The 23,828-nt window shown below is 45.4% G+C and overlaps 1 protein-coding gene across 3 annotated transcripts in view; it reads right to left on the bottom strand.

The window, feature by feature from the left end:
* Positions 1-443: 443 nt before the first annotated feature.
* TAF1 (TATA-box binding protein associated factor 1) overlaps positions 444-23,828 on the bottom strand; it is a 38,402-nt gene continuing 15,017 nt past the window's right edge. For 2 of the 3 annotated variants that reach the window (XM_074276997.1, XM_074276998.1), the window contains exons 23-38: positions 23,298-23,499; positions 22,379-22,544; positions 21,478-21,689; positions 19,477-19,585; positions 19,206-19,304; positions 17,895-18,072; positions 15,902-15,969; positions 15,280-15,402; positions 11,791-11,883; positions 11,621-11,705; positions 4,761-4,828; positions 4,553-4,669; positions 3,085-3,210; positions 1,881-2,034; positions 1,169-1,346; positions 444-819 (exon numbers count right to left, since the gene is read on the bottom strand). In XM_074276997.1, the coding sequence (XP_074133098.1) occupies positions 597-819; positions 1,169-1,346; positions 1,881-2,034; positions 3,085-3,210; positions 4,553-4,669; positions 4,761-4,828; positions 11,621-11,705; positions 11,791-11,883; positions 15,280-15,402; positions 15,902-15,969; positions 17,895-18,072; positions 19,206-19,304; positions 19,477-19,585; positions 21,478-21,689; positions 22,379-22,544; positions 23,298-23,499 (2,201 nt within the window). In that variant the 3' untranslated portion in view covers positions 444-596. The remainder of the gene's footprint in view (positions 820-1,168; positions 1,347-1,880; positions 2,035-3,084; positions 3,211-4,552; positions 4,670-4,760; positions 4,829-11,620; positions 11,706-11,790; positions 11,884-15,279; positions 15,403-15,901; positions 15,970-17,894; positions 18,073-19,205; positions 19,305-19,476; positions 19,586-21,477; positions 21,690-22,378; positions 22,545-23,297; positions 23,500-23,828) is intronic. The other variant, XM_074276996.1, reaches the window with a different exon arrangement.

Here is a 23,828-nt window from a genome sequence, read left to right as displayed (position 1 = left end):
TGAGATTGAGAACAAGCATGATATAGCAAGCCAAAGGAGTTCAAAGAGGGCAGAAGTGGAGACCAAGAGACTTTGACTGAGAAGGAGGGCAGGAAAGAGGTGGCATACAAAAGGCCAGGCTGGTCCTACTGCCAATCAGAGGGCTTGTGATGAGGCTGGAGAAGAGTGAGTCAGATTGGAAACAGTCATTTGGGGGATGTGTTGAGTTGAAAAAAAGTAAGCAAAAGGCTTGCCTTGTAGGAGTGGCTCTCGGTGGTCCAACCAAGGAGTAGAGGCTGAGCTACTAAAAGCTCCTAAAGCCAGCTAGTGTTTTACTAAGTGTCCTCCTACTGCCACAGCTAGCTTCAGTGGGAAAACTGGCCAGTGCTGATAAATAAAGCCAGAGGGTCTAGGGAAGTTTGAGACGAGATGGAGAGGGATTTTTGGCCAATAAAACGATGATATCCAACCCAGTAAGGAGGAAAGCTTTATTATACTTGTGAATAATTTAAAAAGAAAACTGTCTAACCTGGTCATCTGGTGGCTCAATTAGACACTGTACACAATATTTACAGATTTAGGGAAAGCTAAGATCCCAAAGAGTTCCTAAAGAAGTTTCATTCGTCAGAGTCCAAATCACTGTCTCCAGCAATCGAGTGGCATTCCTCACTATCATCCTCATCCTCAGACAGATGAACTTGGCTGAGGACACTTGGTCCACCACGCTGCTCCTCTTCTTCTTCTTCATCTTCTTCTTCTGATATATCATATCCACCTAAGCTGCTAAAACTGGTATCACGAGTATTCGATTTGGGGTCAGGTTCCTCATAGCTTCCATAACTGAGGAGAGAAAGTCACAGGCTCATCTAACTAAACTCTGGAACTCAGGACACGTCCTTACCTCCCCCCATGTGCTGCCCTGGGATGAGTAAAGAGACTCCCCCTCCCCCCAGAGACCCAAAGGCCAGAGCTGACCACAAATGCCGCCCCACTTGCCATAACCCATTCATGACTACTTCATGTTTGGGGGAGGTTTTATGGGCGAGGAGCTTGGATGGAAGAGTTCACCCCTGCTGCCACTTTGCAGAAATGAGAGTTTACTGCTGTGCCCTTGGGACCCACGATAGGACACTAGGGTACAAAGGACCCCTCTTGACCATCCCTTCTTGCCGCTGCTACTGCCCATTACCTGATGTTACTGTCCTCCATCCCATGAGAGGCCTCTCCAGCGTCTCCCTCATAAGACAGCATGCTCTCATCGTTATCCATGCCCATCCTCGTGTTCTCTTGCAGCACGTGGGGCTGCTTGGGTCTCATTCCCCCAGATTCCATGTCTGAGTCGCTGCCGCTCTCACTCAGCTGGATAGCTGTGCAGATGGAAAAGCGACAGTTCAAAGCTCCCCTACCCTGTTTTAAGCCTTGGAGGAAGAGCTCTCCAGAGCCAGCACTTTTTATCTAGCTTGGCCCAAGAGCCTCTCCAATATATAACTTGTTTTCATTTCTTCCTTTGGGGCTCTCCCGTGCCAGACTCTTGGGAGACAAATGCAGGATCTGCACTTTGAAAATTGGAGTTGAATTAATTTCCTTCCCCCCTCCCCCAGTAGCTGACTTCCATCTGTTTTACCCTTGGCAACGTATCTGCTCTTTATCCCTTTGCCATATTGGACACATTACACACCTGGCCTGGGCCAATATTCAAATTAGGCTTATGTAGCCACAGTTTTTTTTGCCTCCCATTCTTAGCACCTCTTCTGCAGCATCTTCCCCCAGACTGTAGCATGTTATCTGTTCATGACAGGATGAGCAACAAGACTCAGGGAAGAGAAGCGCTATCTCAACAGCTTCCCAGTGTGGCTGTAAGGTTGCTATGGTGAGCCATATGGGAGCAAAGCAAGACTTACAGGAAAAAGGATTATCTCCTTCATCATCGCTCCCAGCATCTTCCTCCTCATCCTCTACGTCAGACATAAGCAGATCTTCATACAAGACACTGGACTGAGGCTGCTGTGCGGTCCCTTCCTCTTCATCCGCAAGGTCACCATCCCCATCTTCTTCCTGTATCACAGAGACAGACAACAAAATTCACGTTAAGGGACGTGAGTGACAGACCAGAAGCCAACATCACAGAAAGAACAAAGTACTGGGGTGAGCCATGCTTGTTCAGCTGGCTACTCCGTTGTATGATCTGGGTTTGGCTTGCTGCTGTCACTTTGAAACTTGGCCTGCCCTGCATTGATGGCACTCCTATCATAAGGGTACAAAGAGCCAGACACTTTCTAGAGGCATATTCGATGGGGCTTAGGTTTCCCATCCTCCTCCTCCTCCACCTCCACCATCTCAAACCTTTCACTCTCTATAGCAGAGTCTTCCTCGCCCACCCTACCACGGCCCTGATACAGCTGAATAAGGAACACAGAGAGCACACCACTGAGTGGGGTGCCAGCAGAAGGAGTGGCCACCTAGAACAGGTGGGCCAACCCCTCTACTAGTGAGAGCTGTTCACAGAGCTCAGGATCTGTGCACTTTTCCCTGAATTGCTTCTGTGGAAGAGATTCCCAAGTCTAGAGTGACACTCCAGCACACAAGTGGGTTATCTGGCCCATTCCTACAACTTCTTCCTATGTAAATGTTAGAGGAAGCATTCTTTTTAATCATAAGCTTTCTTTAGGCCGAATTATCCAGCTCAAAGCAGATGATCAAGGAGACCGCTTTGGCTTCTCATCCCTCTCACTGTGAACCCTAAAAAAAAGTTAGGATTCCTGGCCTCCTGCCACCTACGAGAATATTGTTTTCAGTCAGCTCTTGAAACTGGGTGAGTCTTCCCCCAAGTCTGTTCTTCCCTAAGAAAGAAACCAAATTATAGCATTTCCTTGAGCCGTACATCAGGTCACTCCGACGATGAGACACTTTTCGCAAATTCAAATATCACTTGCACTTCTGCTGTGGGATCTATATGGGACCCGGGACCTGATTCTTGTCAGTGGAGAAGGGAGTCATGTGTCCTGCCACTTTTCTGTCCATGGTTCAGGTTTTCTTTGCAGAGAGCCAAAAGGCTAGAGGCCTACCATGGCTAACAACCCATTTCTAGAAGGGAACCATCCTCACCTGTACCCCCTGCTTCTCTGGGGTTGTCGTTGGTGTGTCCATGGCAGACATGTTGCTTTCATCTTGGTATACTGAGGCATCTCGAGACATACTTAGAGATGTGTTTGTATCATAAAGGTCAGGAGGCTGTGGTACAAAACACATCTTGTAACATTTCTTTAGGAGGGGAAAATAAAAAAAGTTGCAGAGAACCTGACATTTGGGCCTTCTCAGAAGAAAAAGAAGTGGCAGCCTGATTCTAAAGGGAATCACGATAAAAAGAAAGCCAGGGGTGGAAGCCTTTCAAAGTCCGTAAGGCTTGGAGCCCATTCTCAAGAGGGCATCTGACACACGCCCAAAGGCCCATAAGCAAGATGAGCAGCATCAGGGCAGGGCTCTGGCTTGGAACATCACCTCCGGCCTTCCCTTTCTTAAGTCTGGGAGGTCAGGGCTGACCGACACAATTTGGATATGCCATTTCAACACAAATGAGAATATGGAATCCTTTTTATGGGCTGTTTTGGGTAGTACCAAAAAAAAAAAAAAAAAAAAAAAAAAAGATGGAAACAGAGGGCAACTTGGACAGAATAAGAATTCCTGATGAGGTTTGCAAAGAGTTAAAAAAAATTAACCAATAATCAGTGTAAATAAACTAGTGTAACCAATTTCTTTCTTTCCCTACCCTCCCCCCCTTCTCTCTTGGAGGCAATAAGGGGTTAAGTGACTTTCTCAGGATCACATAGCAAATAAGTGAGGCTGCATTTGAACTTGCGTCCTCCCAACTTGGGCACTGGTGCTCTATCCACCGTGTCACCTAGCAGCCCCACCAGTTTCTTTTAAAGTATAATCAAGCCTCTAGAAAGCCAGCAGAAACTTAAAATAACTCTTTAAAAGACTCCAGAAGGAGAGCCAACATCACTCTGCTAATTCCTACCCTCCCAGTATGCCAGCCTCCTGGCATTACAGCTCGGCTAAGTATAGCCGAGGATGAGTCAAAATAAGAGGAGTGGATCACCTTCATCCCCACGTGATCAAGATGCCTGGGGCTCAGGCTGACAGAAAAAAAGCAAGGGTGCAGTTCTCAGAGAGAAGGGAGATGGGCAGCCGGGAGACCCAGAGGGCTCTAGAGCGGGATAGCCTGGCCCCACAGCCACCAAGCTCATTTCCTCAGGAAAGAAAATCCTCATAAGAGAGCAGAAAACAGTCCAATCCAGGGACAGAAAAGTACCAGAGAATTTCGAGGAAGAGGCTCTGGCCACAGCAAGCAGTTAAGAGGCTGGCAGCCTCCAACAGTACACATTGGAAAGCAGAGCCCCTCTTTACCCACAAGCCCTATGGTTGTCCTCTTTGCAATTCAGCAAGATCGCCATCAACCAAAGCGCTTACTTAGCCTGGCCTTGAAGACCAGAAAACACATGGGAGCAATGAGAGGAGATTGAATCCAAGACCAGTCAGTTCAGAATCCAGAGGATTCCTGGTCCTCACTCACCTGTGGAGTATAAGGCCCCGGGGTCATCGGATCGAGACTTTCTAAATCGGCTTCTTCCAAAGCTGCTTCCTTAGCTGTACAGATGTCTTTCTCAAGCTGGGTCAAGTGTTCATCATACTAGAAAAATCAATCCGAATGTACTTCAGTACCTTAAGAATGTCAAACCCTTTTCCCAGCTGAAGGCCAGGGAAGCAAACTTGGCACTTACCTCCGCCAAAGTCTGGTGACAGATGTTCACGATCTCCTGAGCGGTTTTGGTGTACTGACTATCAGAACCTGTAACCACAAAGGACAAAGCTGTAACATTGGCTGCCATCAGTGCGCTCAAATCACCACCAGCACCACATTATTGTCTCAGTACCCTCTGCCACTAACTACTTTTGTGACCCTGGACAACTCAGTATTCCTCTCAGAGCCTGTTCCCTCCTCTACCAAAACAGTGGGACTAAAGGACCCTTGGGATCCCTTCAGCCCCTAACTCTGTGAGCCTCTGACCTCAAGCATGGCATTTAGCTTCACTATTTGGAGGTGCTCGTCAGCTAACAAAATTCTCCATTTGAGTGTGGATGCTTCCTGTTACTTTGTATAAAAGGACAGGAATATCTGCCTAGATTGATCATTGCTGCATTGGACCCCAATATTTATCAGAACAAGAGAGAGATCGTCTGTGTGTGTAAACCTCAAATCCTCTAGCCACCTTGGTCAGAAACTCCTCTGAAGATGGCCTTTGAAAGATTTTAAAAATCCTCTGAGATACACTGAACCATGTCTGTTAGAACTATGTTCTAACACGGACCCAAATGACAGGACAATGCCATCAGTTCTCGAGTCAATGATTCCCCAGTGCCAGTAGAGGCAGAATCACATCAGAGGAGGAATACTCCAACTGAGACGAGAAGCTAAACAATTCAGGAACCTGCAGGGTCCTCACCTCTTGTGGCCAATGGGCCCTCAAAAACTTGGGAGGGTAAGAGAAGAGGATTATTAAGAAACGCTTGCCCTTTGACAGTGAAGCCTAATGCAGTTCTCCCACAAGGCTCGGGCAGGCAGCAGGCTCTCCTAGCATTGTTATCTCTCCTGCTTGAGTCAGATCCAAAGAGGGAATGAAGCCCTCACCAGTGAGAGAGGAAATCGGGACTCTACACATGTCAACTTTTCTGTAGCTCAAATCCCTCATTTCTAACATGGAAATGTGTTTGGACACAGCTTGCCAAACCCTTTCCTTTCCATCCAAAAGCTTTCTAAAATGCCATCTCCTCCAAGAAACCCTAATTGGAAATGAGATGAGAAGATTCCTCTTCCATTCCCCACACCCCACATGCAATTCCCAGAACTTCACTTATCACCCCACTAAAGCCACTTAAGCCTTTCTGATGTCAAAGAGTACCTGTTTACACATTTGTTCCTATGCCTGTAGTTCTTTATTAATGTTTTCACTTGTCAGTCTTAGAGATTCTAAGCTCCCAAGAATGCAGGGGCCCACAGCTACTTTTGCTTACTTAATTTACCATGTGCAAATTGGGATTAGATGTTTTTGATAAGGATAACCATAGTAGAGTTTGTAAACTATTCAGAGCCATGAGACAAAGGGCAGGAAAATCTATTACCCTTGACTTTCTTGGGGCTGACTAGAATGCTGGGTTTAGTTGTGGCTTCACAGTTCGAACGAAGGACAGATCAACTGGAGAAAGTGAATGACAAGATACACCGAGACTACCTGGGCCCATCCGGACCTGGAAAAGACTACTGAGCGGAAACCAAAGTGTATTTGTTAACTCCCTAAGTTAAAAGTCCCTATATGAAAAATGGTGACCACACTTTCAACATCTCCAACAATTTTTTCCCAAGGGAAGTAGATTTGAGTTTGCAGCAGGGGAATGTTTAAAATAGCTGCACGGAATACCTTCTGGTCACCAAAATAAGTGAACGAACATGATATCATCTCCTGAATCTATGTAAAATAATAACTTTGCCTTTAAGAAGAATGGCCATAATGGCAAGTGAATGTTTTAGCCAATTTAGGTCTGGAGATGTTAAGGTTTTACTGTTGTGGTTTCCCAAGCAGACAAGAAATCCTTAACTGGCTCTGGCCCTAGCCAGATCTAGGATAACAATTTAATTCTAAGGAATTATGGAAGTGCCTGTGTCTGCTACTAAGTAGCCTAGAGGATATAGTCCTAGCTGATCTGCTACTAAGTAGCCTAGAGGGTATAGTTCTGGCTGATATCAAGTGAGGGAACCTCATCATTACCAGTTGGCAGCAGTTGTCCACTCCTCATCTGGGAGCGTCCAACTGTCGGGATGAAAAGAAACTTTCTGTGTGATTTCAAACACTACTCTCTAAACACAATAGTCATTTGGTGCCTTCACCCCCAGTACCAAAGAGGAAAACCCTGCACTTTCAATATTTTGGTGACGAAGGATGGGCTGCTTTGTAGTTGAAGATACAGGGGAACGTACACGATCTCTTTTTTCTTTCTTGTTAAGACATGGCCCAAAAGCAAGTCCAGATTGCTTTAGAAATTAATAGTCTTCCTTAAAAAGCTGCCTCACTCAGATCAACTGGCAACTCTGACAACAGTCTAGGAAGCTGGGTTCCCTTAGAACTGAATCTCATTTCTGTTGTCATCTCCAATGTCACCAAAATAAAACAAGATTAAAAAGGACTGTTAACATACATGCTCCGTGCCTCTAGTCAGAGGGACACGCATTACCAATAAGTGATCCAAAGGCTTTAGTTAAGCAAAAACACTTCTGGCTACCCTCAGTTGGAACTAACAAAGGGCTATATGACCAGGGAGAATAAGATTAAGACCTCTCTCTAAGACAATTTCATATATGATAAATATAGATGAACCCCCAGATCCTACTCCGTGACTTACTGAGACAAACTTCTAGGAAACTCTAGTACTGACACTTCCTCAACAAAATTTGGGGATTTTGTCAACTCCCTTATCTAAATAATTGGCCTTCGTTATTATATGTTGTCCCATTAATCCAATTATAAAAACCATTCCTCAAATAGTATTACCTAATGTCCTTTCTCCTAAGACAGTTAACCTCAATTAGAGGCACTGAGGTGATGCAACAAATAGAGTACTGGGCTTGGAGTCAGGAAGACCTGAATAGAAATCCTGTTTCAGAAGCTGTGTGACCCTGGCCAAGTCACTCAGCCTCTGTAAAATGAGGATGATAACATGCTTCATGGGGTTGTGAAGGTCAAATGAGGTAATATATGTAAAATACTTTGGAAACCTTAAAGGTGCCATATATAAATGATTATTTTCTTCCCCTGCCCCCCCCTTCTCCTCCTATGCCAAGATAAAAACAGATCAACACTCTGACAGGTAAAGGTGTGGGAGAGATGTATTTTTGTTGACATGCATCATAAATTTTTTTTTTTTTTTTTTTTTTAGAAACTATATTTAAGGAATAACCATATGGACTTCTTCAGTGCTCAGTCAGAAATCTACCCAGCAAATTCTTGGATAACAACTAGTCTCAGAAAGGCTATCAAGTGATTGGAAAGACTGGGGGAAAGGAAGAGACATCCTGAGTGATATTATTACATAGAACGTAGGTCAAGTGCCAAGATCCCGGGGTTCTCAAATAAAGACATCAGGCCTCCTGAACAAGAGCTAAAAGCACCACATGCACAGATCTGGGCCTGGGGAATAGTTTGAACCTGTCATGAGGGTATAGAATCTACACCTGGGACATACCTGAGGGGCTTCCGCAAAACATAAACTGTCAGTAGCCACGTGTTTGGAACCTCCTTTGGAAACTTGAACTTGCTTTAAACTAGCCCTCTATCCACTGCTATCCTGCTAAATGGAAACCACATAACTTCCCCTGGCCAGTAACTTAACATGATGATGGAAATCCCAATAGTTCTGTTTCACTAAAAGAAAAAAATGTGATCTGTTTCAGATCCAACCTAAATTGAGTTATTCAAAGACCAATAGGTTCTTTTGTTTGGGCCCATGTAGCAAGCCCTCATTCAGCAAGGTGCTCCGACCCTTCCCGGCCACCCCACCCCGAATCAAAGCTGGAATTATCCCAGTGTGTTTTAAATAGCCCAGGTGTGCTTTCCATACCACATTAATCAAGAAACTAAGTTTGACCATATAACCCTGGTCTTTTGTAACTCATTGCTGGAAGGAAATCATCTGGACTCAAAATCGAGATTAATCTAGTTCAATACAGTTCACTGGGTAGAACAAATGGGGAAAAGCTGAAGCATGGGTCACTTAGGTTACCTGTCTATTTGACTTTCAAAAAAACAAAAACTCAAAAGGAGCTCCGGCATGGCATTTTGAAAAATCTTGACTCCAAATGGTTGGGAAAGTCTGGCTTCAGGTTCTCTGGCTGCCCCATTCTTAGCCTCCTAAGACAAGTTCGGAAAACTACATTGTACCCAAAAGGTGCCTGTTTCCAATGGCTGAAGGTCTTCCCTGAAAGGGAGCTTTCTCTAGTAATGAAAAGAGCTCAGAAACAGCCATTGAAGTTACTGTAAGAAGACGAGAGTCGGAAATGTAATTTCTCTTGGCACAAAATGCCATTAAGTGGCTCTGATTGCCAACCTACCCTTTTCCTGCAACACTGTATTTCTTTTGGTTAAAGTGACCTCGCTCCAAGTCTGAGTGGATTTAAGGATCAGTTTGTTTCAAATGTTGCACACATGCTAGGGACTATCAAAAAGGATGTTACATTGTTGAAAACCTTATCCACTGGGGGTTGTAAGGGCCAAGTAGCTATTTACCATCTTTCCAAGGAAATTTGTGCATGAACGAAGAGGAAGGCGATTCTTGGCGATGGAGCCAAGGGACCTCCGTTCCAATGTTCCATGGGGGGGCCCCGGAGCCATCTCAGTGGGACTCCCTTTTCCTCGGGGCTACATGGTGTTAAGGGACCTTTCAGTTTTCAGAGATTCTGTGTTAATTTATTGGGACATGTTCGTAACTGCTGGGTGTGTGCTTCCCGTCTGCCCTTTAATAGGTTCCCTAATTAATTCTCAGGGCTATGAGGGGGATCTCGAGAAGCAGATGGAAGTTCCAGGGCTCTTCCACTTCAAAAGAAAAGGCTGGTGATGGACCTGCTGAGGTGTGCCCTGGAGGATGGCTCGGAAGAGTTCCTGAGTACTCAAAGGGTCTGACAGCAGAGGCCCAGCCTAGTGAAAGGCCCTCTGGGGGGATGACACCCCCCCAACACCTAATAAAAAATAAGATCATCTCCTAAAATTGTAATAAGGCAAATTTAGATCCTACACTAAGCAGTGGCTGGATTGCTAGACTTGAAGAAAACCTGAGCTTGAACCCAGCCTCCGACTCCTCCTAGCAAGTCACTCAGAAAGTTCCGTACCCCAGTCTCCTTATCAGTAAATTCAAGATACTAGCACCAGCTTCAAATGAGGCGATGCTAAACATACTGTGGCCAACCTGGGTTAGGGAGCAGCAACAGGAGACTCACTGATGAAGCCACAGACCTTTGTGCTTGTCCTAAACAGTTCCCAGCCATCCCAAATTTGGGGGGGAAGGGGGAGGAGGGAAGAAGGGGTTATCACCACTGTTCCCAAAATATGGGTTCTTACATTTTTAGGGGAGCATTCCCACTTCTTGGGGATCCCCGAGTTAAAGTTTAGGAGCGAATTGTGACGCATTTCCATAAGCCCAATGAACAGAGTTGGACTACCTTCAGAAGCAAAGCTCTGGCCAAGATGGCCACCTACTGATTGTCTCTGTTTCCATGGGCTCCATGTAGTGGAAGTTCCCTGAGGGCAGCAGGTTTCTTGGAACGGATGCATGAATTCTCCTCCCTAAGCAGGTTTAGGATTTGGGGGCTGTCGGGCAGTAACCTGTGATAACTCTGGGGAAAAACTGTCCCTAATCATGAGGGGGCCTGACTTCTGACAGGAAGTCATTTGCTCCCTCAGCTCCCGTTATCAGGATTTCCAACCTTGCCCCTAACACACTAAATTGCCTTTTTTTTTTTTTTTTTTTTTTTGCACAACTCTTGAAGGAGGGATTACCAACCTTTTATTGGTTTTGTTAAATTTATTAACAGATCTATTAAAGCCCATCAGACAGCTGACTACCAAAGGCATGCTCATGGAAGCCAATAAAGGTAAACGCCCCCAAAACATCTAGGGGGAAGCTGAAATCCTAGCAAGGACGCAGAAGAGAATAAAAGAAAGTAAAATACTGACAACATGTGGCATTCCGGTTAGCTTTGGACTTCTGATTTTTATAAAACTGCCACCCTGCGCTGCTTTTAGCTTCTACCTGTCTGTGAAAGTTCACAAAAAAGCACAGCAGGAGGGGGAAGGGCTCACAGGATCCATGGTGGGTGGGGATGGGGCAGCTCCCCAGGGGATCCGTGACTGCTTACTGAATAAGGTAGGTGAAGATAATGGCTGATTTCCTGGGCTTTTAGGCAGGAGGGACTAGCACTAGCAAATGAAACTTTTACTTTCGAGGTGCTGCCTGTCAGGGAGGGAAACCTCCCATTTGTCCCTGCCGTCTCAGCCAGAATCTTCAACTCTAAGCTGCACTTTTGAGAGCATCTTCCCAGGCCATTTTTACAGGCATCTCTTTATGAGTAAATGTGGGGCAAGATGGCTTTGGCAGTTCCTAAAATAGGTTTTCAGAGGACATTCTTTTTTATCCTTGGCAGGCTCTGCAGTAATCCTCACCTAAAGAGTGGGTCAACTCAAGATGACGTGGCCACATTGGTCCCAGAGCAGTCCACTTAGCCACGCCATTCATTAGATATTTAAAGAGAGGGGGGTGGTTCAGAAGGGATCTCAGGTGGTGCTGAGGCAAGGCCACCAAGAACCATGCTGATTTCTGGCTTTCACTAAGCAAGACAAGCATTCAGGAGGAAAACCATTCCCTCCTCAACCAGAGAGGACCAGCCAGAAACAAGGTTATCTTGGTCTGCTGATCCGAGTACCACATTCAGAGGGGCTCAGAGGTTGTGCCATGTCTAGCAATAGAACTCTGGGTCCCAAAGAGATTGGGGAAGAGCTAAATCCTCCCATCTCACAGGAAAGCCCCTAGAAAAACTTACCATTATACTTGACACTGTTGGCTAGGATAAGGTTTACATCATCCAGGAAGGCATCCCGATTCTGATACTTGTGCTTAGAAATATTCTATAATTAGAAGAACCGAACAGTTAGATACAGACTTAGAAGCAGGAAGTTCCAAAGGTATCTTGCCATCTCAAAGCCCCCTTACCTTGCGGATGGTTTCCAAATCCATTGGATTGACAATTACTTTATAATAATCTGGAACAAACTTCTTATTCACCGGATGATGAAATGGCCAAGACTAGAGGAAAGAGAAAAACAAGTAACTCAAAGCAACCTTCTACTTTACACTGGCTTGACCTACTGCTCTTCTGTTAATCTTGACCACCCCTCCTCTCATGGCCAAACCAGAAAATCGTCCTCCAGCTTAGTTTTGGATTTCTAAAGAGCAGATGCTCAGAATGAACAGGCCCATGAACTAAGAGGCACAAGGGGAAGGGAGAACCTAGTTCATCATTACCAGAGCAGCGTTAACAAAGGCAGTCTCTGGTGGAAGTCTCTCCATTGGGATACTAGCTGCTTGCCAGCTTATCGTGGACGATTTTCTGCTAAGAGCCATAAAAACTGCCAATCAGGACTACCATGGAAGAGCTATGTGCCTCAGAGGGGGCCACCACATGGCAGGAACCCCTATCCTCCCCTCACACGCTCTCTACATTCCAAGAAATCAGGAAGAATGCTGGAATCGCAGCATCAGAAGGGATTTTGGAGACTGCCTCGCTCTCTTCTTCCCTGAAATAAGGATTTTTAGAACAACATCCCTGCTAAGTGGTCATCTGGCTACTTGAACGCTCACAAGGATAGGGACCTGACTATAACACAAGGTGGCCAGCTCTACTTGGGGAATGGCTAGAACCATCTGGCTTCATAGGCTTAAGACTTTCCCTCCACTTAAATGCCACTTGTCAGTCCGGGTTCTACAGGCAAGGAGCGCTCTCTGGCACAGTCACTGGAACTAGGCCCACTCCTTGCAGACCCCCTTCCCGAACTTGTGGCAATGACCCTAGGAGCCCTTCCTTGACCCTGAATGCTGGGCCTCGCCACACCGACTGACAAGGGCCAGTGCCTGGGTAGGGGAGGGTTCTTCCAAATGACAAGCCTTGTAGTCATCTCTTCTGAGCAAGGATTCTCACTGTCTTCAACTCATCCTCACAGAACTTGGTTTCCTGCCCTCTTACCAAATTGCCCCCATCTGGGCATGCTCCAACTCATCAAAGGACCTCATAAAATGTGGTGACTAGACCTGAACCCTGCATGTACTTCAGCTGAGGGCTGACTAGGGCAGAGGACAATAGAGCTATCATAGCTCTAATTGTACACTGCTTCCATTAGTTGGGCCTAAGGGCACGTCAGACGGCACTTGATAGGCACATCAGGCCCTTGACACAAATTAGCCAATTCTAAGAGCTCCTAAAATAATTTTCTTTGCTTCTCCTTTTCTCCCCTGTTTACACATCTGCCATAGTAACCGAAAGGTTCAGTTCTGGCTCCCTCAAATAAAAGACAAACGCCAGCAGATCCCTTTTGCCATGTAAAAAGAAATACCAACTGATTCCACCCAGCCTTTCTAGCCTCGTCTCCCTATTGCAAGCCCTTCATCCTCGTTCCATTCCAGTTGTGCCCCCAAACTTGACATGGGATCCCCTCACATTCCCTGCTGAGGTCACATCAACCTGGAATGCACTCCCTCTTCATGGGCACCTTTTCTAATCTCTCATCCTTCAAGGTACATCTTGGATGCCATCTCCTCCGGGTAATCTTCCTTGATTTCCGCATCTAAAAATGTTCTTCCTCCTCAAGTTTCACTAGAGAATTTTGTCCAGAACTTTCCTTTGTACCCATCATCCTTAGAATGTAAAATCAAGCGATTATGCCTTTTTGATCATTTTTTTGCATCTTAGGAATCCTATAGTCAACTGAAAACTTGCAGATCTTTTGCATGAGAACATTTTCGTTCTCTTTCCCATCCTATACCAAAGTGCAGGACAATGTTACTGGCCCTTTTAGACCCAGTTCCTAATTCTTGTCTCAGTCGCAGTATAAGCTATTTCTCCAAGCTTCCTATCATACATAAGCATAGAAGCTAACATGTCTGCCAATCTCTATGTGAAGCAGCATTTTGTAGTAGTCAGGAAAACTAGCTTTGTGACTCTGAACAAGTCATGTTACCTCCTGGGGCCTCAGTTTCTTCATCTGTAAAATGAGAAGACTACCACCTGATGACTTCTAAAGATCCTTCTAGTGCTGAGTAAGTGATAAGCATATTGAACGCAATGGTAGCACCCCATTCCTCTCCCCCCCCCCCACCGCCCTGTTTCCAGCCTCGTCCATGCTGCCTTTATCCAGGAAGTCAGCTTCTATAGAGAAGGGGCCAGCCACCTCCACTAACTGCCACCTTCACGGCAAGTTAGCCAGCCTAACTGAAGCTGCCAGACACTTGGAGAGAGAAACAATGGCAACACAAGCCAAGAAAATCAAAGCCCCCCCACCATCTTGTCTACCAATCAGACCCTAATGGAGACAAGCGAGGACCTTGGATCCAAGAGCCTTGAGAAGAGTGATGCTTCCGGCCTTGTACTCTCAGCCTTCCTCCTGAGAAACAAACCCTGGGGAGAGGCAGCCTGGAGACTGACCACTCCTGGAGGAGCCAAAGACCCAGAAAGCAAAGTGCTGGCTACCAAAGTCTTTGGCCCTGTCTAATGACTTCCCCACATAAACTGAGATGATTTCATTAGTGAAAATGACATTAGGGGAAAAGCCTGAGCTGTGCTCCAGCCTAAGGACCATGAGCCCTTTCTTCCCATCTGACTTGCTACCAAAACCTTTGCTATATATTGCCTCCCTGCTGGAATGGGATCCCTTCAAGGGGGGGGACTGTCTGCCTTTTCTCTTCACCCCCTCAGTCTTAGCACCAGACTTGGCCCATAATCGAGCCCTTCCTACCTTCACTCATTGCCCTCCGCGATGGCACAACGGTCCCCCTCGTAGACTTGACATCCTGTATTTGACATTCTACCTTGCACCTGTGTGTTCCCCAAAGCTGGAACGTTCTCCAGACTGAACTTTGCTTTTGGGGACCATTAAGTCCTTTTAGGGCTCAACTGAAGTGCCATCTCCTCCTGGAGGTCTTTCCTCATTCTCTTAGATGGCAGCTCCCTCTCCATTCCCCCCAGCCCCTTCAGAAATGACTTTTGTGTATTTAGTTGGCACATATCTCACATTTACTATCAGTGTATACGTTGCTTCCCCCAGTAGAATAGAAATTTCTTGAGGGCACTTTGCCTTTTCCTAATAAAGGAGCTGGCACACAGTAGGGGTTTAACAGATGTTTGTTGAATTGAATGGGGCTGAAGATACAGCCTTCATCTGTATATGGCACACCACTACCAACTTCCTTCCAGGTTGAACTCACTCTATTAATCAACATCCTTTGGTCCAGTCATTCAACCAGTTCCTGAATCTCTCTCTCCTGTCACGTGGTCCCCTAGGCCACTTTGGGTTTGGGTGAGGTTGTTAGCCAATGATCTAATCATCTTTATGATTGAATCAACTGTCTAACACAAGCCCACATGCAATAAGGACTGTAGCCCCTGACCCCTGCACCATCCTCATACTGCCCAGAACAGAGGCCACCTACGTCTGGGACCACCATCATCTTCTGGGTGACAATGTTGTCCAGAATGAAAGAGAATGCCACTTGGTCATCATCATCCAACAGGGGGTTAATGGCCTTCTCTAAGCGGGCCAGCTTATCTTCTTTCTGAAAGGTAAGTTACGAGATGTCCAGAATGGTAACGGCTCGGGTGTGCAGCCTGCTTGCTCTTATCCTTCTGTGATCTCTCAGCACCTGCTGACTTCTGATATTCATTGCTTCCCCCCACCATCGTCCCTCTTCCCATGCCCCCCCAACCATTGTCCCTCTTCCCATGCCCCCCCACCATCGTCCCTCTTCCCATGCCCCCCCACCATCGTCCCTCTTCCCATGCCCCCCCACCATCGTCCCTCTTCCCATGCCCCCCACCATCGTCCCTCTTCCCATGCCCCCCCACCATCGTCCCTCTTCCCATGCCCCCCCACCATCGTCCCTCTTCCCATGCCCCCCCACCATCGTCCCTCTTCCAATCCCCCCCCCCACTCTCCTGCCTTTCCCACTCTCCCACCCCCTCTGGCTTTTTGCATCAATGCATCATATCTGCATTATATGCCTTCTCTGCATATAAATCCCGTTGCCCCCTCCTCCCACAATAACAATGGCTTACCTCTTTCAGTTTTTCATCACAGAGATCCAGCATCGACTGAGAGATCTGAGTCAGTGAATGCTTCGGCCCTGTAAACGTAGCAGGAGATTTCTAAGAGTCAGGATCGTTACAAAACCCTCAGGAGCCACACAATGTGGCCTGATTTCTTTCTTTCTTTTTATAGCTCAGTTTTTCCCCCTCAGTTTCAAATTCTCTCCCTTCCCTCACCTCTTCCCCTACCCATTAAGGCAATAAAAATAAAATTCTCTTACAGATACATAGACATGCAAAACATTTCCACATTAGCAACATGGCCTGCTTTCTACTTCACTCACTATGGTACGAAGGCAGTAGCACTAATGGCGGTTCTGACTGTGAAGGGCTACTGTTAAAAAGACACCGTGAGCATCACTTGCACATAGGACATGAACTCTGTGGCTAGAGGCCCTGTGACAAAGCCTGGCGATGTGCTGGATGCTCAGTGATGTTTGTGACTTATTGAAAGCCCTTCCTTCCTCCCATTTATGACTCCTGCATACTGAGTTGGTCTAGATCAGGGATCTTAACCTGAGATCTGTGAATTTATGCTTTGTTTTTATTTCTTAATATTGTCACCAGAGGATATCACCAGAATCGATTTCCTTTGTAATCCTTTGTATTCTGTGCTAAATTTAAAAATGTGATTTTTCAGAAATCCAATGGCTTCTTCACCAGACTGCCCAGGAAGTCCATGACATAAACAAGGTAAAGAACCCCTGCTGCTTTAGATAATGCTTGGGGCTTGGGTTCCAAACTATTTACAAAAGCATACAACAGCTTAAAGCTGGCCTTTCCAATATCTCCAAATGAATCACTCTGTACTCTGATCTCAATCGTCCCGCTTTAGCCCAGCATATAAAAAACCAGCCTGCTTATCAACCATTCTTTGACATGACCAAGAAGTTGGCTAGGCTGGCAGCTGGCATATCTGCTCTCATACTAGTATATAGCTCTGGCACGGTTTCTTCAGAACATCCCCCTAAGGAAGATAGGTATACCAGTAGAGAAGTACGTGTAAAGAGTGCTCTTGGTGGGCCTTCCACAGCTGCCCTGTTGGCAGCACAAAGTGAGACCGAATCTCTAGCACTGATGCTTCTCTCTTAACTCACTAGGTCTCCCGTTTTCTTCTTGCTCACGGTAATGCTGCAGCACGCTGCTTTAGTAGCAACATCAGATAATGGTTTTTCAAATCTGCGATGAATGATGTTACCTATACATAAGGGCTCACTTGTGATTTTAGTTCTCATGAGGATTAGCAATGGGTCTTATGGTCCACGGTGCTAAGCTCCCTAACACTCTAGAAGCTTTTGTGGGTGGGTACTTGGTATTTCAAAAACAGTCCATAGCATCCAAGAGCTGTTGGATGATGTATCTCAAAGAACTTATAACCCCCTAAAATCTGTCTGAAGAGTCAGTGAATCCTACAGGGAACACAGGGCCCAAGATCAAGTGGATATCACCTTCAGAGTGATTGCCTACTTCCAAGGATTTAGACCAGATTAACTTGACTACCCTAAAAGTTTTCTGGGGTAGTTTGGGGGTCTTTTTTGTGGTTTAGATCCATAATTTCATTAATAGAGCATCATACAGTAACAGCAAGACTATGTAACAATGGACTGTGACAGACTTAGCTCTTCAAAGCAATCCCAAATACAATCCCAATAGACCTGGGGTGGAAAATACCATCCGCATCCAGAGAAAGAATTATGGAGACTGAATGTGGATCGAATTATAGTATTTTCACCCTTGTTGGGTTTTTTGTTTTTCCTTCTTGAGGTTTTTCCCTTTGTTCTGATTTTTCTTTCCCAATGACTCATATGGAAATATATTGAAAATGACTATGTGTATAACCTTAGAAAAATGTTGGAAACCATCGTTACATGTAAGTGGAAAATTAATATACTGTTTAAAAAAAAAAGATTAACCAGCTGACCTCTCAATGTTTTTTTCCAGTGAAGGAGCTGGTGGTCCTTACCGTTATATGTCGCACTGTTTTTCACAATCAACTCTAAATGCTCTCTGAATTCCTCCCGGGATGGGTAAAGGCGTTTACGAACATTTTCACGAAGTGTTTGCAAGTCCATGGGCCGGGTAATAATTTTATAATAGTCCTTCACAACTTTTGCATTCACTGGTGTATGGAAAGGATAAGTCTGTGCAAATGAGAACCAGCAATTCAGTTGGACAACACTTCAACACTGACTCTGCAGAAGACTGGCATCATATTATATCTGATCATATTAAAAAATAAAAATTAGGCTGTGGATGAGGGACCCAAAGACAAAAATCAACAACCTCTGACCTCAAAGAATAGAGCAGTTAAGGTAGGTCCCATAACTCTTCTAAGAGAGACCATGTTAAATATAAAACAAAGAGTGAGACAAAAACATTAGGAGCAATCTGAGGAGAGGGGAGAGAGTCAGAAACTTGTCCAATATGGGGAAGTGCGGCAGGGGGTAGACAAGGTAAGTGTCCGTGAAAAAGGGAACATGTGAACCGATCCTTAAAACAAGGTGGAGAAATGGGGAAAGGGTCAAGCTTTTTTAGACAAGGAGGACAACATGAGGAAAAACATAGGGGACAGTTTGACTATGACAAAGACGACGTGGAGGATGAGTCAAAGGTTGGTGACAGAGTAGAGCCACATATACAAGGCTTTGGAGTTTCCACTTTGGGGGAGCTAATGAAGGCAAAGAGAAGAGTTACAGGACTTTCTTGACGCAACAGAAGCCAAGAGGCAAGAAGACCAGGAAATGATCACAACAGTCCTGTCAACAGGCAATGACTACGAGCCGATCCAATGGAAAGAAGCAATAGATGGGAGAGAGACGCCCAGGGGTTCTTGGACTGAACTCTGCCCTAAAGGTTTTCCCATGTCCCAGAAGCCTAATCAGCACCAGTTTTCAAAGGAACCTTTCCAGAAGGACCAAGTCTGGATAATATTTGCTTCCCCCCCCCCCCCCCGCCCCAACCAAATTATCACTGGCACCACATGCCAATAATGCTAAAAGCTAGGCTGGAAAGTCCAAGCAGCTAAACTCAGAATCAAATCTCCCCACACCATCCTCCCCATGGCCAATTTAAGCAACTTCTCAAGAAGCTGTGCTATTTTCAAAGCCACTCAATTCTGTACTTGCAAAACCATGGAATATCCAGCTTTGTTGATGTCATTTTAGAGAAAGCAATAGCCACAAGCATCTCCCCGCCCCCAGACGAGGTCACACAGAAGAATGGGGTTCTGCCATCTTGCCTCTGTATTTACTAGAGTATTTACTAAAGTACTCACATTTGGAAGATCTCTCATGTCATTGATAATGGATTCCAGGATAGACGACAAGGTCACCATAGGATCTGTCCGTCGTCGATGGATAGACTTATGGGGGCGCTAGAAATCAAAAGGTAGAAAGCTCAGATGCAGGTGTGCCCCTTCGGAAAGACTAAAATGCAAGAGTGTGACTATATTCTTTCAGGCCAAGCCTGAAGGCTCAGGTCTAAAGCAATAGGTAAAGGGTAAAGGGCACAGTGAGAAACACAAAAGAAAGAACATAGGGACTCACATTCAAATAATCACAATGAACAGTAGTCCCAACTCGTCGTTTCTTCTTGGGAGGAAGTTGCTGTTTAGGGAACTTGAGAACCAGCGATTTCCTTCTAACCTCATCTGCACTATAAAAAACAACGCAGGGGAGTAGTGCATATGCTCACTAATGGCACTCAGAGACCACCACCAAGCCCTCACCCCCAAGTTTCTGAAAGGCCTAAAAAATAGGTCTGGGGGTGGGGAAGAGCCCTTAAGACTAAAACCCCACAGACATCCTTCTTCCAAGACTCAGCTTGGACAGGACCTTCCAGTAGTTGTACCTTAACAGGAAAGAAACAGGGCAAACTGTGGCTTCTCTAGGCCTCAGTTTCTCCATATATAAAAGAGGAGTTGAATCAAATGATCTCTAGGGTTCTTTCCAACTCTAAAATCTATGATTCTAACTTAAGGGGACAAAAAAGCCTTAACCCACACAGAAATAAAAGAAGAAATCCAAGTTGAAGGTGGAGCTTCTTTTAAGCCACACTCTTCCCCTCCCCCATTCAGTCAGGTCTCACCCCGGCTCTCCTCCCATAGGTGACTTTTGCCAAATGCCTCAGGATGGTTCTCATTTCCTTTCCTGAATACAATTGTTTTACCTGGCAACACTGCAAGTGCTGTTAATACATTCTGTACTGTTAATTTACTTAGAATACAATTTCACTTTTGAGGATGGAGCCCAAGAAAGGCTATGTTGTACACAGATCTTCAGAAACAATGCTACTTATAACAAAAAAACCCGAAACAACCCAAATGCCCCCCAAAAGGGAAATGCTTAAGCAAACTATGCCATATGACCCGCCCCCCGCCAAGGGTGTACCGTACATGTGTTGGATGAAGTTTAAAAAAAAAAAAAAAAAAAAAAATGAGGATAGATACATACAGACTGCAGCTGGGTCTTATGTGGGCAGGTACACTAAGAAAGCTCAGAAGGGAGGCTGAGAGATGGTGTAGCTAGTTTGGCTATTTGGGCTTTTCTAGAAGGCTGAAGTTTAATTAAAAAAAAAAACACAACATCTTAGCTTAAAATATATACTAATATTTTAAAGTATTTAAAATAGATTTAGATTTATACTTAAAATAGATTTAGATTTTTATAGATTTACGCCTGCTTCTGTTATCCTTCTATCCTTCTATGTGACTGGCCTACCTCCTTTTCCAACCACATATCTCCTGGATGCAATCTTTTACGCCACTTCTTGCTCGAGAATCATCATTAGTAATATGCTGCAGCCTTCTTCAGAGATTGTAGTATTCCATCATTCACAGCCATATAGCATCATCACCAGAAAAATAGTGGTATTAAAAAGGCGGGGTTTTGTTTCAAGGAGAGCAAGGGATAACAGATGGACAGCCTAAGTGCTGCACTGGTACCCAGAGATTGTGCAAAGCCTTCAAGGAAGGCCTCCTGTATACTGAGTGACCCAGCTCAGCTACGGAGGGTACCATGGATTGAGGTGTGGTCGGCAGGAAGCACCTACCCTGACGAGCTCACAGGTCCATTAAAAAAAGGAACTGTTTGCTTCTTCGTGACATTCTTTATTCACTCCCTAAGGACAAAAGCCAGGTGGAGAAATGCACTGGAGTTCCTTAAGATACATGCTGCTCTATCCTCTCCTATCGGGTGGTAGCTAAGGGCAGGGTCCTTTCAAAAATGTGGGCATCTAGAGTTGGAAGGAACTTCTGAGATCATTGAATCCAACCCCTTCTTTTGACAGATGAGGAAACTGAAGCTCAGAAAAAGAAGTGCCAAAGTACAAAGGCAAAGGCAGATTAATAAGCCCAAGGCACTTGATCCCACAGCCACTCTAGCAGTTGCCTCTCACGGCATTTTGGGTATAAGAGTGGATCGATGGAAGGAAGGGCAGGTGACTGATTCCCCCCCACCAGTCCCTGACTGCAGCCCTCCGAACCCCTGCCCAACATGCTGAGAACATACCGCTGAACTCCAGTCACTCCCTGCCTTGTCACCCCTTACCTCTCAATCAGCTGCTTTCCCAAGACAATCTTGGTCCCTTCCACCTTGATAAGCTCTTCGTTATCATTAGGAATGACAGTTTTTTCCAGCTCTTCCTCCTGTTCCTCTGTCATGGCAACAGGGTTGGAAGGCGGAGCATTGGTTTGGTAATACAAAGGGCAGAATTTGTTTGTCCTCATGTGTCCGATGGCACCGCAAGCTCCACATTTTAGCTATGAAAAGAAAAGTTACACGTCACAGGGCAGCAAGTCCATGTTTGCAGGTCCTAAGTGACAGACACAAATCAAATAAGACAGATATGGCCTCAGATTCTCTGCTTTTGACCTGTGTCTATTTACCTCGTAAAAAACAGTCATGCAAAGTTGCACAGATACAACTATATCCGAATCCAAAAAGACAACCAGACAAAATATGTCCAGCTCAAGCGTGAGCTATAGAGAACTGGGAAGAAGAAATTTCAAATGAGGGCAGGAATAAACAGGGCACCAGAGTATTGATTGGTGCTGATGGCGAGCATCATTCAACAGAAGGGGTGAGAAAGGAGTGATTCCTCACTTGCACCCAAGTCTGCCCTAAATCTGCTTCACTTGCAAAATGGGGCTTGACACTGCACCTCCCTTCAGGGTACCCAATAAAATGGCATACACATATACACACACACGCTTACATGTGTATATGTATGTGTGTGGGCATACACATATAATGTACACATACACACATAGAATAGCAAATTATCCAAGGTAGAATTTGAACTCGGGTCTTTGTGACTCAAGTTCCATACACGTCCACTGTGCCATGCCACAGCCTATTGTGCCCCACATTCCTATTGTGGATGCTTGTCATTACCTTCAAGTCAGACCGTTACCTTCAAGTCAGGAGTTACCTTCAAGTCAGGCGTTACCTTCAAGTCAGGCCGTTCCTTCATCTTCTTCGGCTTTTTCTCAGGAGGACCCTTTAGCTTCTCTTTTTCCTGGTTCCGTTTCAATCGTCTCAATTGTTCCTGAATCCTCCGGCGTTCCTTCCGCATCTCTTCCCTGTGTTGCTCGTCAAATAAGGCAAATTTCCGACTGAAACAAAGATTCCCAGCAGGTTCTCTCAGCCTGTATTATCAGTGGTCCAGCAATGGGAGAATCGACCCAAGTATAATGGGAGATGGTAACATGATCTGGGGCCTGAACACAGAAAGCCTCCAGAATGCCACCATCTTCCCTTTCCTGGGAAGCCTCTTCCGTATGCTCAGAGGAGCCACTGGTACGAGGAACGAACGTTCTCTCCTTCCCCTAGGGGAAGTTTACCACATCCCCCAAGGACCAGCAAAGCAGCTGACCTTTATTTAAAAAACCAGAAACCCACAGATGAAATGAAAAATTTCACCTTCCTAAACTTATCCCCCCACAGTCAACTTTTTTTGTTGTTGTTGTTTTACTATTATTACATCTTTTTATTTACAAAACATATGCATGAGTCACTTTTCAACATTAACACTTGCAAAGCCTTCTGTTCCAAATTTTCCTCTCCTCCCCACCCCTTCTCCTAGCTGGCAGGAAGTCCACTACATGTTAAATATGTTAAAGTCTATGTTAAATGCAATATATGTATACATATTTATACATCAACTCAATCTTCTTAGGAACCTGCCAAGGAAACCTGACGTCCATCAGCTTTCCCAGGGAAATGGAGTCAACCTGAGTGAGCAGAGCTCACAGCTCCAAATGAACAGTATCTCAACACTACCACTATTGCTAAAAGTCAAGCTATGACTTCCTCTTTCTTAAGGGTCAGCCACGCTCTATAAAAAGGCTCCGAGCCCACACACTTACATGAATTCTTCATCCTTCGTGGTCCGTATGCGCACATAGGCATCGATAACAGCAGGCTTCCTCACTGTCTCACATCGGACATACTCCTTCCCATCCTCATCTCGAAAGGTACGGTAAATCTTAAGGCAGCGACCGGTGGCTGAAGAGTTAAGACTGGTCACGGAGGCCGTGTCATCATCCTTGTGAGAGCCTCCAGAGCTCACTGTTGGTGAAAGAAATGACCTTTACAAGCCTTTCCCTGTAACCACGAGGAGCTAGCATCTTCTCTGCCCTGAGTGAAGACGTGTAAGGTGACAGGACAAAACACTGGTTTGGAAGAGAAAGCGCAAGGGAACGCAAGGGAAAACAAGAAGTTCTGTTCATCACAACGTCAGTCCAACATTCTCACTGAGCTACCTTCCCTAGCCACCCTCATGTTATTGGCGCACCTAAACTAGAGAGAGCAGCTAAGTAGCTGCTCTTAAGCCATCGTCAACTATCAGAGACGGCGAGTACCCATCATTTCTGATAGGGCTCGCTCACTCCCCTCTC

The sequence above is a fragment of the Sminthopsis crassicaudata genome, chromosome X, assembly GCF_048593235.1.
Source record: "Sminthopsis crassicaudata isolate SCR6 chromosome X, ASM4859323v1, whole genome shotgun sequence".
In the NCBI taxonomy this organism is placed as follows: Eukaryota; Metazoa; Chordata; class Mammalia; order Dasyuromorphia; family Dasyuridae; genus Sminthopsis; species Sminthopsis crassicaudata.
Note: the sequence above shows the minus strand (reverse complement) of the source record. Positions and strands in the feature narration are given on the sequence as shown.